The 13,950-nt window shown below is 43.8% G+C and overlaps 1 protein-coding gene across 1 annotated transcript in view; it reads right to left on the bottom strand.

Annotated features, from left to right (window-relative positions):
* Positions 1-13,950, bottom strand: part of atrnl1a (attractin-like 1a) — a 245,483-nt gene that overhangs the window by 177,933 nt on the left and 53,600 nt on the right. The window contains 1 exon segment of the mRNA XM_057341818.1: positions 13,274-13,428. Within this exon segment, the coding sequence (XP_057197801.1) occupies positions 13,274-13,428 (155 nt within the window).

The following is a 13,950-nucleotide window of genomic DNA, read 5'->3' as shown; positions in this document are numbered from 1 at the left end:
AAATTAGAATTAAGATCAGTGTCAATTTTGACAGCAAATTTTGATTTAGATTTAGTCATATTTAGTCACATTTAGTCTTTTGATTAAAATGCAATTTAGTTTTAGTCATCCCAATTTATCATAGTTTTTAGTCAACGAAATCTATATTATATTAGTCTACTAAAATCTATCTGGATTAACTCATTTAATTGGTGTAATTAAATGTTCCATACAAATATTTAACTGTTTCGACATAATTGACTTTACCTTGGAATTAAATTAAACCAGGTCATTACCTTTATTTTTCAGAAAAGTTCAGTAACTACTGGATATGCATTGTTGTAACACAGTGAATATTTGACCATGAACGACATGTAGCAGTTCATTCAGTCTCATTTTGACTCAATTGACTCGTTCGTTCAGTGAAGGGTGTGTTCATTCAGTACATTCAACCAATCAAATGCTCTGACAGAGCTCACACTCAAGCGCTATTGGCTCGTGTTTCTTTGAAGCTGCGCTGTCTTTGCGTGAGACAGTAATGAATGAGAAAAATCTTTCAAAAAGACATATTACATAAACTGTACTACATTTCTTCTATCATGCAGATCACATACTTGTTTTTTAGCATGTCATTCGACCTTTTAATATACAGTACAACTCACTTCATCGCTTCTCTGATCGGAACAGTGCTGGTTTCTTTTGGCTCACTTTATGTTGCATATCACGTTATGCAGCAGCTCACGTTAGCAGATAAATTAACATTGGCATTTAAAAATGTTTGTGCTGCCTTTGTAATGAGTTTCGGGGTGACTCGCCTGCAGTCACGCTTCAAGTTTGCTGTGTTTTTACGGCGATTGTGAAAGAAAATATGATGCTTTGTAAACCACTTGGAGACACAGATTGTGTCTTGTGCTTCTCTCTCAACCGCATATGTGAGATAAGCACACGTGACGCGCTGGCGCAGAGTAGGTAGCGTCTTGACCGCTGAACTAATAGAATTAAACATATCGTAAAATATCCCCATCTCTCTACGATGCGCATCGTAACATTTTTGCATCGCGAAATATCGTAATATGAAGTATCGTTACACCCCTAACGTTTAATATTGTAAAGAAGTCAGAGTGCATGAAACACTGTTGAACCCCCCTTTAAGTTAGTGTAAGCGTAAAAACAAGCAACAATTTCTGCCAGTTGGGTAAGAAAAATAAACTTTAATTAAAATCTTAAATTTTCATGTGTTTATTAAATACTTAATTCCACGGTATAAATTCCGTACCCTTCTTTCCTTGTCAATTAAATATAACTTGGTTTATTTTTTAGATATTTGTACAGGAAACCAAGACAAAAATAATAAGCAAGAAGTTTTTATTTTTGCAGTGCAAAAGATTTTTGCAGTGCATTTGTGAGTTCTTTTGTTCTGAAAAATGGATAGGGAGAGACACAAAAACACTACAGCGTCTCAGTGTTTTATTAGCATTTTTGGGACGAATCTCATCCAATCTGTTGTAACTATCTCTTTAATTTTTCCAGCAGATTACACTTTCCTCTCTTAAATTCTCACATCTTTCTCTTGGTCTATTTTAGTCCTCCCAATATTCTTAACACTGTGATTTTTTTCTACAGAAGCAAAACACACAGACCAGATACCTAATTTATCTGTCAAGCTGACAGAAGGCATTTGACTTACACATCAATATTCATATAATTTGGTAAATGTCAGAAAATGTTCAGGTTAATGCAACACTCAGATGTGATATGTATGAGCCATTTTGCGGGTAAGTGCGATCAGATTCCACTGGAGAAGCTTTAAAAAATGCAGGATAAGGTAAGGAATATGCAGATACTGTCCTTTTTTTATCCATTTTCATGCCAGGTGTTGAAGAAGGATTTAAGACTTTTGTTGTATGAAAAGGTAAATGGCAAAATAAACAGCCCCTAATATTGTAGGCCACCACACACAGTTCTCCAGCAGAAGTCTGTTTTAAAATGAACCGAGGGGACATGAGAGAAAAAGCTTGCACCATACAAACTCTACAGATGTAAAGTTGACACAAAGATCACCTCAAATGGTAAAACCGCTCCTGATAGTCATCATTGGCTCTGCCTACATTTCATTTCCTCACAGGATATTGGCTCAACTCCCATCACTAATGTACAGGAGACGAAGAGGCAGAGCATGAAAACATTGGATGACTGGACCAGATAGAGCGGAGGTAGGGGCGAGGAGAAGCAAGAGGAAGGAAATCAAACCCATTTTAATTGCGAGCTTAATAAAATATGTTTTTGTGCAGAGGCAATCTGCTCTACAAAGTCTGTAGGTTTTATAAAAACAAAAGGCTTGCCAGCGCCTCTAGGCGAGCGCGCTACCATTTTTAATTAGGGTTTATTTTTCCTGAATCTAATTAGAGGTACGAGAGCCGGGTAAACCATGGCAAGTAGCAACGCATTTAATAAAAAAAACAGTGTCATCCAGAATGTGGAAAAATTGTGGGGAAAAAACACCACACACAAGCTAATAATATCACTTTTCTCCGAAGCTATGAATAAGAGAAAAAAAAGAGTTAATGGAGAGACGGCGATTCTTATGAGTGATTGTAACAGAAAATGAAGGAAAACACAAACAAGCTGCCACAGGTGGGAGTAATTAAACACTAACTTAAAAATGATGCACAAGCGCAAGCGAAACAAGAAATTAAAGCCTCATTTACATACACCACACAGTGAAAACAAAGCATACACTGCTGGTGATGGTAAATGTATACACTTTTGAGAAGTAAATTCAGGGAGTGATAGAATCATTCGTAAATTTTCATACCGGTCTTTCTGCAACGCAGACTCTCTTACAAGCCCTGCAGTCATGGGGCAACGAATACATGGTGGTCCAGAGAGAACATGGTGTTCAAAAGCAGCAGTTTAACCAGAATAAACATAACTGAGTCCTTCTATTGATAGCCGATTATTAACCGACAGATGTTAATACATATCCAGATGCTACTGCTTTAGAAATAGCTAACACCAAACTGGAAAACCAATCTGCAACCTTGCTTCTTTACAGGTATGAGGCTTCAAAACTAATTATCACTATTCCAACCTTTGCACAGAACTTTGGAAGTGAGTCTTGAATTCTTAACACGCTGAACACTTTGAATAATATTGTACTCCCAGAACTTTACAGTGTGCACATTGCCACTGTCTGCATTTGCATGAATGTGTCAACATCTAGTTTAATTCATGACCTCAACTTCATTGTTAGTTATAGGTTATTTCATTTTTAAACAGCATTGATAGCCTGAGCTTGGCATTTCTTACCACTTTTCTTCAATTTAAGCAGTCAGAGATGCAAAACGTCTTGGTTACGGATATAACCTCAGTTCCCTGATGGAGGGAACGAGACGTTGTGTCGAGCCGACAGATGGGGTTTGCTCTTGAGAACCTATTAACTTCTGACTAGTTTAGAAAAGGCCAGTGAAACTGGCGAATGAAATTTGCATGCCGGACTCCGCCCCCGCCAAAATTGTAACCGTCCAGTGGAGAGATAGGGGGTCCCAGAGCTTTTTAGAAAAAGGTGGGAAGCCCCTGCCACCGGCCGTCACCGTAAGGGCCACTGGGTAAGCATTATTCCCCCCTGGGGGAAAAACGCAACAGAGACCACTACCTCCCATATGTAGGAATTAGTGGAGACACCACATGGTCTCACCATCAGGGGAGAACTCATGGGAAAACATGCGGACTGAAGGAGTTAACCGCAAGGTGGAGGTCCACCTAGGGAGATCATGGGTTGCCGAGGTGGGAACCATTCATGAGGATACATCAGACGGAACCGCCCACGGGGGGGGGGGTTACCACGTCTGGAGCACTAGGTCCGGTTAGAGCTATGTGGTAGATAACTCAACTGTTCCCCGGCCTAAGGGGACAGGGCTGCTCTGCCCAGCCTGCCCCCAGGAAGGTGCTTAGTGGTGGATGGAATGCCTGTTCTTTACCCAGTGGGGAAAGAAGGGAGGCGTAAATAGCCGCTGATCCCCCTAGAGGAAGGGGGGAGGGCTTTCGCAGGCATACGCCCTACCGGCTGCCGGTCCTACGTTGCCCAGCTGGACGCGGGATGACACCGGTTCCACGCGTAGTTATTAGAACCTCACGAAGGTGTTGGGCGTAGCTCAACGCGCAGCTCTGCAGATGTCTGCCAGAGAGGCACCCTGAGCCAGTGCCCATGAGGAGTGTGCCTCACTCCTAACGGGCAGGGGCGATCTTGAGATCGGTATGCCGTAGCAACGGCATCCACGATCCAGTGCGCCAGCCTCTGTTTGGAGACAGCCCTCCCCTTCTGCTGACCTCCAAAACAGACAAATAGCTGCTCAGAGCTTCTGAAGCTCTGCGTGTGGTCCAAGTAGGGGCGCAGTGCGCGTACTGGACACAACACGGATGGGGTTGGGTCTTCCTCTCCGGTGGGGAGCGCCTGCAGGTTCACCACCTGGTCTCTAGGGGGAGTGGTGGGAACTTTGGGCAAGTAGCCGGGCCGGGGTCTCAGGATAACGTGAGAATCACCGGGCCTAAGTTCTAGGCAATCTGTGGTGCTTGTAGGTCCCCTACCCTCTTGGAGGTGAGCACCATCAGGAGAATCCGTCTTTATCGTGAGGTGAGAAAGAGCGGCAGCTCCGAGGGGCTCGAAAGGGGGGCCTCTTGAGGCCCGCCACCTAGGTCGCAAGAGGGTATGGAGCGCGGATGAGGCGGTAGCCTTCTCACGCCCCTTAGGAACCTAATGACCAGGTCGTGCTGTCCCAGAGACTTCCCAGCAACTGGGTCGTGATGTGCGGCCATAGCGGCTACATACACTCCCAGTGTGGAGGGGGGAGAGGTTACTCTCCAGTTTCTCTTGAGGAAGGGACAGCACGTTCCCGATCGAGCAACTCCGTGGGTCTTCTCTTCGAGAAGAGCACCAGGACGAGAAGATGCGCCACTTATGGGCGTATAGGCGCCTAGTGGCCGAGGCCCTAGCCTGAGTGATGTCCCAACCACGCAGGGGGTCCAGACATGGAAGTTCCAGGGGTCTGCCTGGGATGCCGTTACGTGGCTTCCCCCTGTGACAGAAGGTCCTCTGTCAGGGGAATCGGCCAGGGGGGAGTTGTTATCAGAAGCACCAGCTCTGAGAACCAAGTCCGGTTGGGCCAGTAGGGCGCAACTAGTACCACTTGATGCTCCTCTTCCCTGGCCTTGCACAAGACCTGTGCAATGAGGCTCACTGGGGGAAGGTGTACTTCCGCTTGCCCCGCGGCCAGCTGTGCGCTAGGGTATCCGTGCCGAGGGGTCCCTCGTTCAGGGAGTACCAAAGTGGGCAATGGGAGGAGTCCGGGGAGGCAACAAGTCCACCTGCGCCTGGCAGAACTGCTCCCATATGAGCCGGACTGCGTGGGGATGGAGTCGCTACTCTCCGCGAGGTGTCGACTGACGAGAGAGCGCGTCGGCTGTCAGGTTCAGGTCGCCTGGGATATGTGTGGCTCGCAGGGAGCTGATCACCTGCTGACTCCACAGGAGGAGGCGTCGGGCGAGTCATGTTAACTGCCGTGAGCGAATGCCACCCTGTAGTTTGATATACGCCACGGCAGTTGTGCTGTCCGACCGGACCAGCACATGCTTTCCCTGCACGAGAGGCTGCAGCCTCTCCAGTGCAAGTAGCACAGCCAACAACTCTAAGCAGTTGATATGCCAAGACAGGCGGGGGCCCGTCCACCGCCCGACACTGCGTGCCCGTTGCACACGGCACCCCAACCCTGCAGGGAGGCATCCGTCGTCCCATGACGTGCCTTGAGACCTGCCCCTAGGGGGACCCTGTCCGCCAAAAAGGTCATTGAAGACCAGGGGGTTAGGGTGCTTCGGCAGAGAGGCGTGATGACCATACGCCTGCTGCCGGTGTGCCATGCTCTCCAGGGAACCCGACTCTGTAGCCAGTGTTGGAGCGGTCACATATGCATCAACCCGAGGGGGATCACCCCCACCGAGGATGCCATGTGCCCAGGAGCCTCTGAAATTGTTTCAGGGGGACCGCTGACTGCTTGAATTGTTTCAGGCAGTTCAACACTGACTGAGCGCGCTCTGAGTCAGTCACGCTGTCATGGAGACAGAGTCGAGTTCCATACCGAGAAAGAGGATGCTCTGCACAGGGGAGAGCTTGCTTTTTTCTCGGTTGACCTGTGGTCCCAACTGATCTAGGTGCCGGAGCACTAGGTCCCTGTGTGTACACAACAGATCTCGCGAGTGTGCCCAGATGAGCCAGTCGTCGAGATAGTTTAGTACCCGCACACCTCTCTCCCCGAGGGGAGTGAGGGTGGCTTCCACGATCTTCGTGAAGACTCGTGGGGACAGGGACAGACCAAAAGGGAGGACTCTTTTTTCTTATTTGCTCCTGTAAAGCTGCTTTGGAACAATGCACATTGTGAAAAGCGCTATATAAATAAAATTGAATTGAATTGACTCTGTACTGATATGCCCACCCTCGAAAGCGAGACATGAAAGTAAGCGTCCTTCAGGTCGATTGCCATGAACCAATCTTGACATCTGGTAGACGCCAGGATGTGCTTCTGCGTGAGCATCCTGAATGGCAGCTTGAGTAGGTGCCTGTTCAGGGTATGCAGATCTAGCAACCCCCCCTTTGGGGACGATGAAGTACGGGTTGCAAAACCCGTTGAACATCTCGGCTAGAGGGACGAGCACGGTCGCTTGCCAGAGGGGTGGTGACCCTGGCCCGAAGCACGGGAGCATTCTAGCCTCTGACTGAAGTAAGAGGATGTCCTGAACTTGAGCGGGCGTCTGGTAAGTTGTATCGCATCGCGTAGCCGAGACGGATCGTATCCCATAGCCCGTGACGGTTTGGGGGCTCTTGTCAGTTTCCGAATACGTGGTTGAGGAACAAGATGGTGGGACCATCTCCTGGGGAACGGTCAGACGAGCGAGACGAGGTGCGAACGGTCCGTGAGCCAGTGGCTGGCAGATTAAAGCTCACAGTGATCCTCATATCACCCTCGCTGCTTGCCGTAGCGGATGGCAAGGCCGTAGTCCTGCCGTCACGGAACGGGGAGCAGACGAGGTGGTGGTTGAGTCCCGTGGGAACACAGCCACCCATGAGGCAACGTCTGAATCGTCAACCGCCCACAGTGCGGGCAGGACGTATCCACAACGTCTGCCCCAGCGTACTGGAAGCAGGCATCGTGTCTGTCCCCCTCCTCGATGAGTGTATTGTACCCATGAGAACAGCGGGACATGCCACACTGGAGAAATTTGGTCTTTTAGAGAAAAAAACTCAAACACTTCTGGAACTGCCGAGACGCCCAGGGGAAGTCGCTGCAAGAAGGGACAGTCCGCTGCATCACGTCATAAGGTTCCAGCAGTAATTCGGCGTAGAGATGAAGTCTCGAAGTCAATCAGAGTGAAGGCTCCGAAGAACAAAAGGTGAATGAATGCAGCACTCCGTCTCCCTTTTATACCCGGATATCCGGGGGCGGAGTCCGGCATGCAAATTTCATTCGCCAATTTCATTTGCCTTTTCTAAACTAGTCAGAAGTTGATAGGTTCTCAAGAGCGAACCCCATCTGTCGGCTCTACACAACGTCGAGAGACCGACAGAAAGGGAACTTCTGTTGCATAAACAGGGCTCTAGACTAACTTTTTGCACTGGTTGCACTGGTGTGCCTAACTCTTTTTCTTAGGTGCACCAGCACAAAAGTTAGGTGCACCCAAATTTTCGACCGCATCGCATTTAACACCGCAGTTTTACAAGTTCACTTTTTTTTTTAAATCGCTGTCCATATAGGCAATATTGACTTGTAAATGATTAAATAACAATCTGGTCAACATAAAGTTCTTTATTTGAAGCACAATTCTACAAGAAAGCAGGGCTCTAGACTAACATTTGAGAGAGGTGGCACTGGTGCTACCAAGTTATTCAGTTGGTGGCACCAGCCCTTAATTTGATAGCACCAGAGTCGTGGGGTGAGGTAAGAAAAAAGAATCACTAAAACTTAATTAAAATGTGTTTAATACATTAATAAATCAATTAGAAATTAATACAAATCATTGTTTATGATTGAATTATTTTTATTGTATATGTAATCTCTCTTTCAGCACTTTACCATATTTAAAGCACATCTTTCTTAAAGCTACTTTCTTCCTTTATTTGTTGTGAACGACTCCTATAAGAGAACACAATTCCTTTAATATCAGTGAGTGTTTTTGGGCCCGTCCGTTGTTGTTTCATGAACAATATAAACAGAGATCTTTATTATGCTGCTTCCCCTTTAAGAGCTCGCGCAATATACTGGAACACGTGTTTTGTTTCCCAACTGTTTGGTCACAAAACAAACTGAATACCTTTACAAGGTTTCTTGTTAATATGGGAATTTTTAGGTTATTTTGTGTTAATATGTCCGTTTCAGAGTAAGAAGGTGTGAAAGAGAACTCCCGTTTAGTATTTTGTGCTCTGACTCTCTGGGCGCGCACATATCTCAAACAACCCGGGAGACCTGAAGGCTTTTAGTGATTATTCTTCATGTAGCGAATTACAAATAAATTGTATTTAACGTGATGTATAACATTTTGTATGCTTTGCAGTATTAAACACGTGTTTCCTGCATTAGCTTCACATGCATACAATACTCGCAACACATTTCGTTATCTTTGCTGTTTTGTACCTTAGCAGGGGAAATTCTTATATTCTGCATATTTATTTAAATTGCAAGATTGAGCGCTTCACTTGTCTGCTCTTTCGGTCCTTCGCCTCTTACCCGTAACCCGCGAATTACGTCTTTGGGGGCGGGGCACTGATAGATAAGTGAATGGTTGAAGGAGGGGAGACGAAAATGAGTGACTGAATGCGCAGCTTGCGCAATATAGCATTTCTGCGCATTAAATTTATAATACGCAAAAATTATATATTGATCAGTTTGACAGTCGCACCAGTGCGACCATTAAGAAAAACTTGTCGCACTGGCAGGAAAATTTGTCGCAAAATGAGACCATTTAGTTACAGTCTAGCGTGTCAGAGCATTGGTTATGATTTTCGGACGGATCAGGCCTTAACTTAACATTCTTAACGAAAAAGTTGTCAATCGTTCTTTTCATCTTCTCTCATCATCCGCGGCTACATCCACTCTGTTTATTTGATGGGCCTAGGCTACTCACCTCTCTCTGTCTGACTGCAGCACAGCATTTTCAAACGTACACACACGTACAGGAATATCTGGACCACGGCCAATCAGAGGGGGGTCCACCCTTCACTATCTCTGATTGGTTTAGACCACGATATGGGCCTAATGTGTCTGTTGTTGAACCACAGGGAGACTTTAGCAGAGACTTTTTTTCCCTCGAACGGCTGGTCGCACTGGTGCGACCTCAGATTTTTTTTAGTCGCACCATTGAGAAATTAGGTCGCATGTGCGACCAAATTGGTCACACTCTAGAGCCCTGATAAACAATGCACAGATGCCTACTTCCGTTCACCACAAATAATTTACCATCTGCCCACTTTTACCATACCATTTCCAACACGTAATGATTTGGGATGTATTAATCCCGATTTTGTAAACCATTATGAGTACAAATTAGGATGCATCTTAAAAAACAACTTTACAGGTTATTTGAATTGTGCGACTCCAAATCAGCTTGAAAAAGTGGCAATTGCAATTTAGCCTTAAAAAGTGTATGGTCCTACTACGGAATTGGCTTAAAGGTCCAGTGCGTAATTTTTTGGAGGATCTATTGACAGAAATGCAAAATAATATACATAACTATGTCTTCAGAGGTGTATAAAAGAACTTACATAATGAAGCTTTATTTACTTATTACCTTTGAATGAGCTATTTCTATCTACATACACTGCAGGTCTGCTTGCATGGAATTCGTCATGTTGTTTTTACAGTAGCCCTAAACGGACAAACTGCTCTAAAGAGTGCGTTTCGTAAATACGTTATCTCCTTCGGCTAAGAAGCAAAAACGTGACGACATCTTAGTCCTGTGCAGCCACCGTATTGCTTTGAAAGGAAGGGGCGGAGTGAGCCGTTGGTTGCAATTCGCAACCTCACCACTAGATGTTGCTAAATTTCATACACTGGACCTTTAAATAGTGCAATTTTCTTTCAAGCTTATATTAAAACAGAAGTTAACATAACAGACACAAAACTAAAAGGCACAACATTACAATATTCTTTTTAAAGGTCTCTTTTAAACAGTTCAAAAACATATTTAAAAAAAACTTTTACTAACTAAAACCAAAGAATTCATTCATTATGCTTCATACATACTTTAGGAAAGAATTACCTCCATAAACAAAACAGCCGACCAACAGTTATGAGCAACAGTATAGAAGCATTTACCGTAAGCCTGCTGGTGATTAAAAAATAGACTAATTTGTTGTCTTAATGAATTAAATTAAATGAGTGAAGTGAGTGGGGTTAGTTTGGGCCAGTGCTTCGGTGGTTGTGATGGATATGTAGACAGGCTCTTGCTGCCAGTATAGGTAAAGCTAGGAAAGTCTGTCCAAGCAAACTTCTGGAGTCTACACCATGCAATCAGACAAAGTGCTAAAAAATGACAACTCCCATCATCCAAACACCAGAAGAGAACCAGCAACAAGTCCATAAATATGACAAATACTTCACAAGCACACTGCAGTAAAGGAGCACCAGGTGAAAGCGGTAGATGTCGCTCCACTTTTATTGAAGTATGAAGCATTGTGGGGGGAAATCCACAAGGAATGGTTAAACTAGATTGCAGGTGGTTTGTGCTAAACTCATGTTTTAGTGCTACACAAAGTATCACAGATGTGAATCTGAATGTGTCTTAATTTTGACAAACCATTTCAAGAAATATCACCTGACATTCATAAGCGTTCACACGTTTCGTTTGCTCTCTTAATTCCCCAATTGCTTCACATTCCCCCTCCAACTCAGGTACTGTACAACAGAATCAAAACGGATATTCATAAAAGAGCAGACACCATCTGGCCGACTGGCATTCAACTGCTTCATATGAGGATTTAATGATGGCTAAATATTACTGTCATCACTGAAAAGAAAGCCTTAAATCACTTAGGGGCGTTCCTCTCGTAAAGTCTCCTATACAAGACTCACATTAGGCAAAGACGTCTCACAAAGTTTCCAATGGTGGCAGTAAACCTAGTGCACGCTCCACAATCCACAGGGACAAAGTAAACCAGAGCCGTAACAACAACCGTAAAAGTCATCACCGGTCTCAGAGGAGGAGCTGAAATATGTTGTGTATGTTAATTGGTGTTTAATATTTCATGGCAATGCAGAACATGACGTACACTCTTTGCTACGTGTATCGCCCCATTATAAACTATTATTTACTGTGCACCTAACTCTGCAGAATAAAGTTGCACACAAGCGAAAAAAGCTTTCAAAGCACTGTCATACAGCACCACCCAGCGAGTAAAGAAATGAAACATGTACCATGCAGTTACCATCATCAACACCTTACCAACCCCCCTCGACAGCCCGCACCAGACAGATGCCCACAGCCACACATTACACAAGTTCACAACAGAGGTCAAAGGTTTCAGCAGTAATCCATCAGAGGTCTTGCCTTGAGAAAGGTCATGCTGAGGATATTTGGAAAGTTACGTTTACACCCCACCTGTGTTTATGCTTAAAGCTTTGTAAATAATCTTTATGACTAGAGAAGTACACAATTTCACACCCTCTATCTTAAAACATCGACCAAGCTGCTGCATTACATCTATATAGACAGGTGATACTCACAAAATCTTGGTTTCAAGACGTCAAACATTATTTTCTTAAAAACACTTTTATCAACAAATTTGCTTTATATTCATTAAAAACAAGGTTTAACATGTTTAAAGGCATTGATTTCAAAACTTACTGACAGTTTAACACTATTTCAACTTTAAAATTCTCATTACCATTAGCGGATCATGTTTTGCTAAAAAAAGTGAAGCAAACATGATGCCTACGTTTTTATTATTCATACATAAGACATTAATTCATTATATTTGAATAGAAAAATATACATGCAACATTTTTTCTATGCATAAAATCACCTGTATCAGTAATGAGAAGGAAAATGTCATGTACACACAGCATGACAAGAGAATATTACGTTTTTAAAAATAAAAATATATAAAGTAATCTGATAACTTGTTAGCTATTTTAAAGGTACTGGTGGATCTGTTTCTTCACATAAAACCAAACTATCTTTGTGTGCGTTTAAACAGTCTATTAAAAATGTTACAGAGGATGAGAATATCAGTCATGGACACTTCTTTTTTCCACTATTTCTTCATCTTTACTATACAGTACATGAATAGTCTGTCGATTCTTTTTTGTCATTTGAGAACATCTAGTAGTTTGAATTTCGACATATAATGCACTCAGACAAATCGGGACATGTTACGGTAATGAGAATTCAGCAGAAAATGCGACAAAATGCATAAATAATTCATTCCTATATTAAAGTTTGTCTTTAACTTTTAACTTTAACCCAAACCCCTTTAAAGAGCTGCCTACATGGGAAACTATCTAGTTTTTGGAACAGAGCCACAGACACTCAGAAAGTGAGAGCGATGCACGGGAGGCATGCAGGCTATTTGAGGTGTCCTGCCCTGGGAGGTCTTCCGTGAGTGTATCACCGAAGATCTGATTACAGACACCACACAAGCACTCATCGCATCCTGTCGTCTCGCTTATGTCGGCAATATTCTGGGAGGTTCTATTATGACACAACTGTGCATTCCAGTAGATGTGCACTGGCTTATCAGCTTTCTATAATGAACTGTCAGTAAAATCACACTGCAGCAGTTTGAATGCAACAATTTACAGTAACTGTAGTGCTGAGTGTGCATGCCATCTGATTTTCCAGAATATGCCACTGGCGGGTCCATTCATACTCAAGAGTCGTAATTCACATATATGGGTATATCAACATAGGCTTGATGAAACCATGGCGCACTCGTAGATAGCAAACACATTTCTTTGCTTTATAGATAAATGCATTTTAATAAACTTTTTTTAAAGGTGAAGTGTGTAAATTCTGCACCACAATGGAAATGGAAACAGAGTCAATAGTCTTCCATTGGCAAAAATGCCATAATGTTTGAAGTAATTTATGACAATATAGAAGTATGTGAAGTAAATGCCTGCAGATCACAAATTATTCAGTACATTTTAGAAATAAACATTATTTATGAAAATCGATTTGCAATCCCACACTTCACCTTTAGGGAAGTACATTTGTAAGAAACCAGAGAAGTGAGATCACAGGTGGCCCATACCGATGTCATAGGAGATGAAGTCTGATGAGAAGCACTTGGCCCCGTTACTGAGCGAGGTGTCATTATGAGTGTTTCCCCCGAACACCAGCAGAACTCCACTGATCAACACAATGGAGTGAAGATATCTCGCCAGGCCACCTTCCTTCAGAATAAACCTGCAGAGGCAAAACACATGAGCCATTTGCTTTAGTAATGCATTGTGAGCGCATGTTAAGCTTATGGGATGAAACAGTTGGCCTGAAGGTCACTCTCCACAGGGCAGGTCAGATACGCAGATGGACACCATCACTAATATGGCACCATGGAGATATCTACCCACACACAATCACACATGTATGCATCACTTGTGCATATATACCAAGGGGCAATCTTCCGGTCTCTCTCGTGAAACCAACACGGAAGTGACTAAAACTGCAATTCATTGACTGGCCGCTAGAGGCTGGCTCCAAAACAGAGCAGAATCTCATTGAGCCCCATGTTAAAATGGCCAACTTTACAGCACAAAAAAACATGTTTACGGGTAAGGGTAATTTTACCTTTCATGACAACTGTGAGGAGGGTGATTTTTTTTATAACTCACTTGTTTAACTTATATTAAGCCTTAAAATTATGCAAAATAGTTGCGTGGCCACTGGAGTGACAAGTGGTTTCAGCCAGCCGGGCGCCTCAGCTCCAAC

This window comes from Triplophysa rosa, linkage group LG9, assembly GCF_024868665.1.
Source record: "Triplophysa rosa linkage group LG9, Trosa_1v2, whole genome shotgun sequence".
In the NCBI taxonomy this organism is placed as follows: Eukaryota; Metazoa; Chordata; class Actinopteri; order Cypriniformes; family Nemacheilidae; genus Triplophysa; species Triplophysa rosa.
This window is presented reverse-complemented; position numbering and strand designations above follow the sequence as displayed.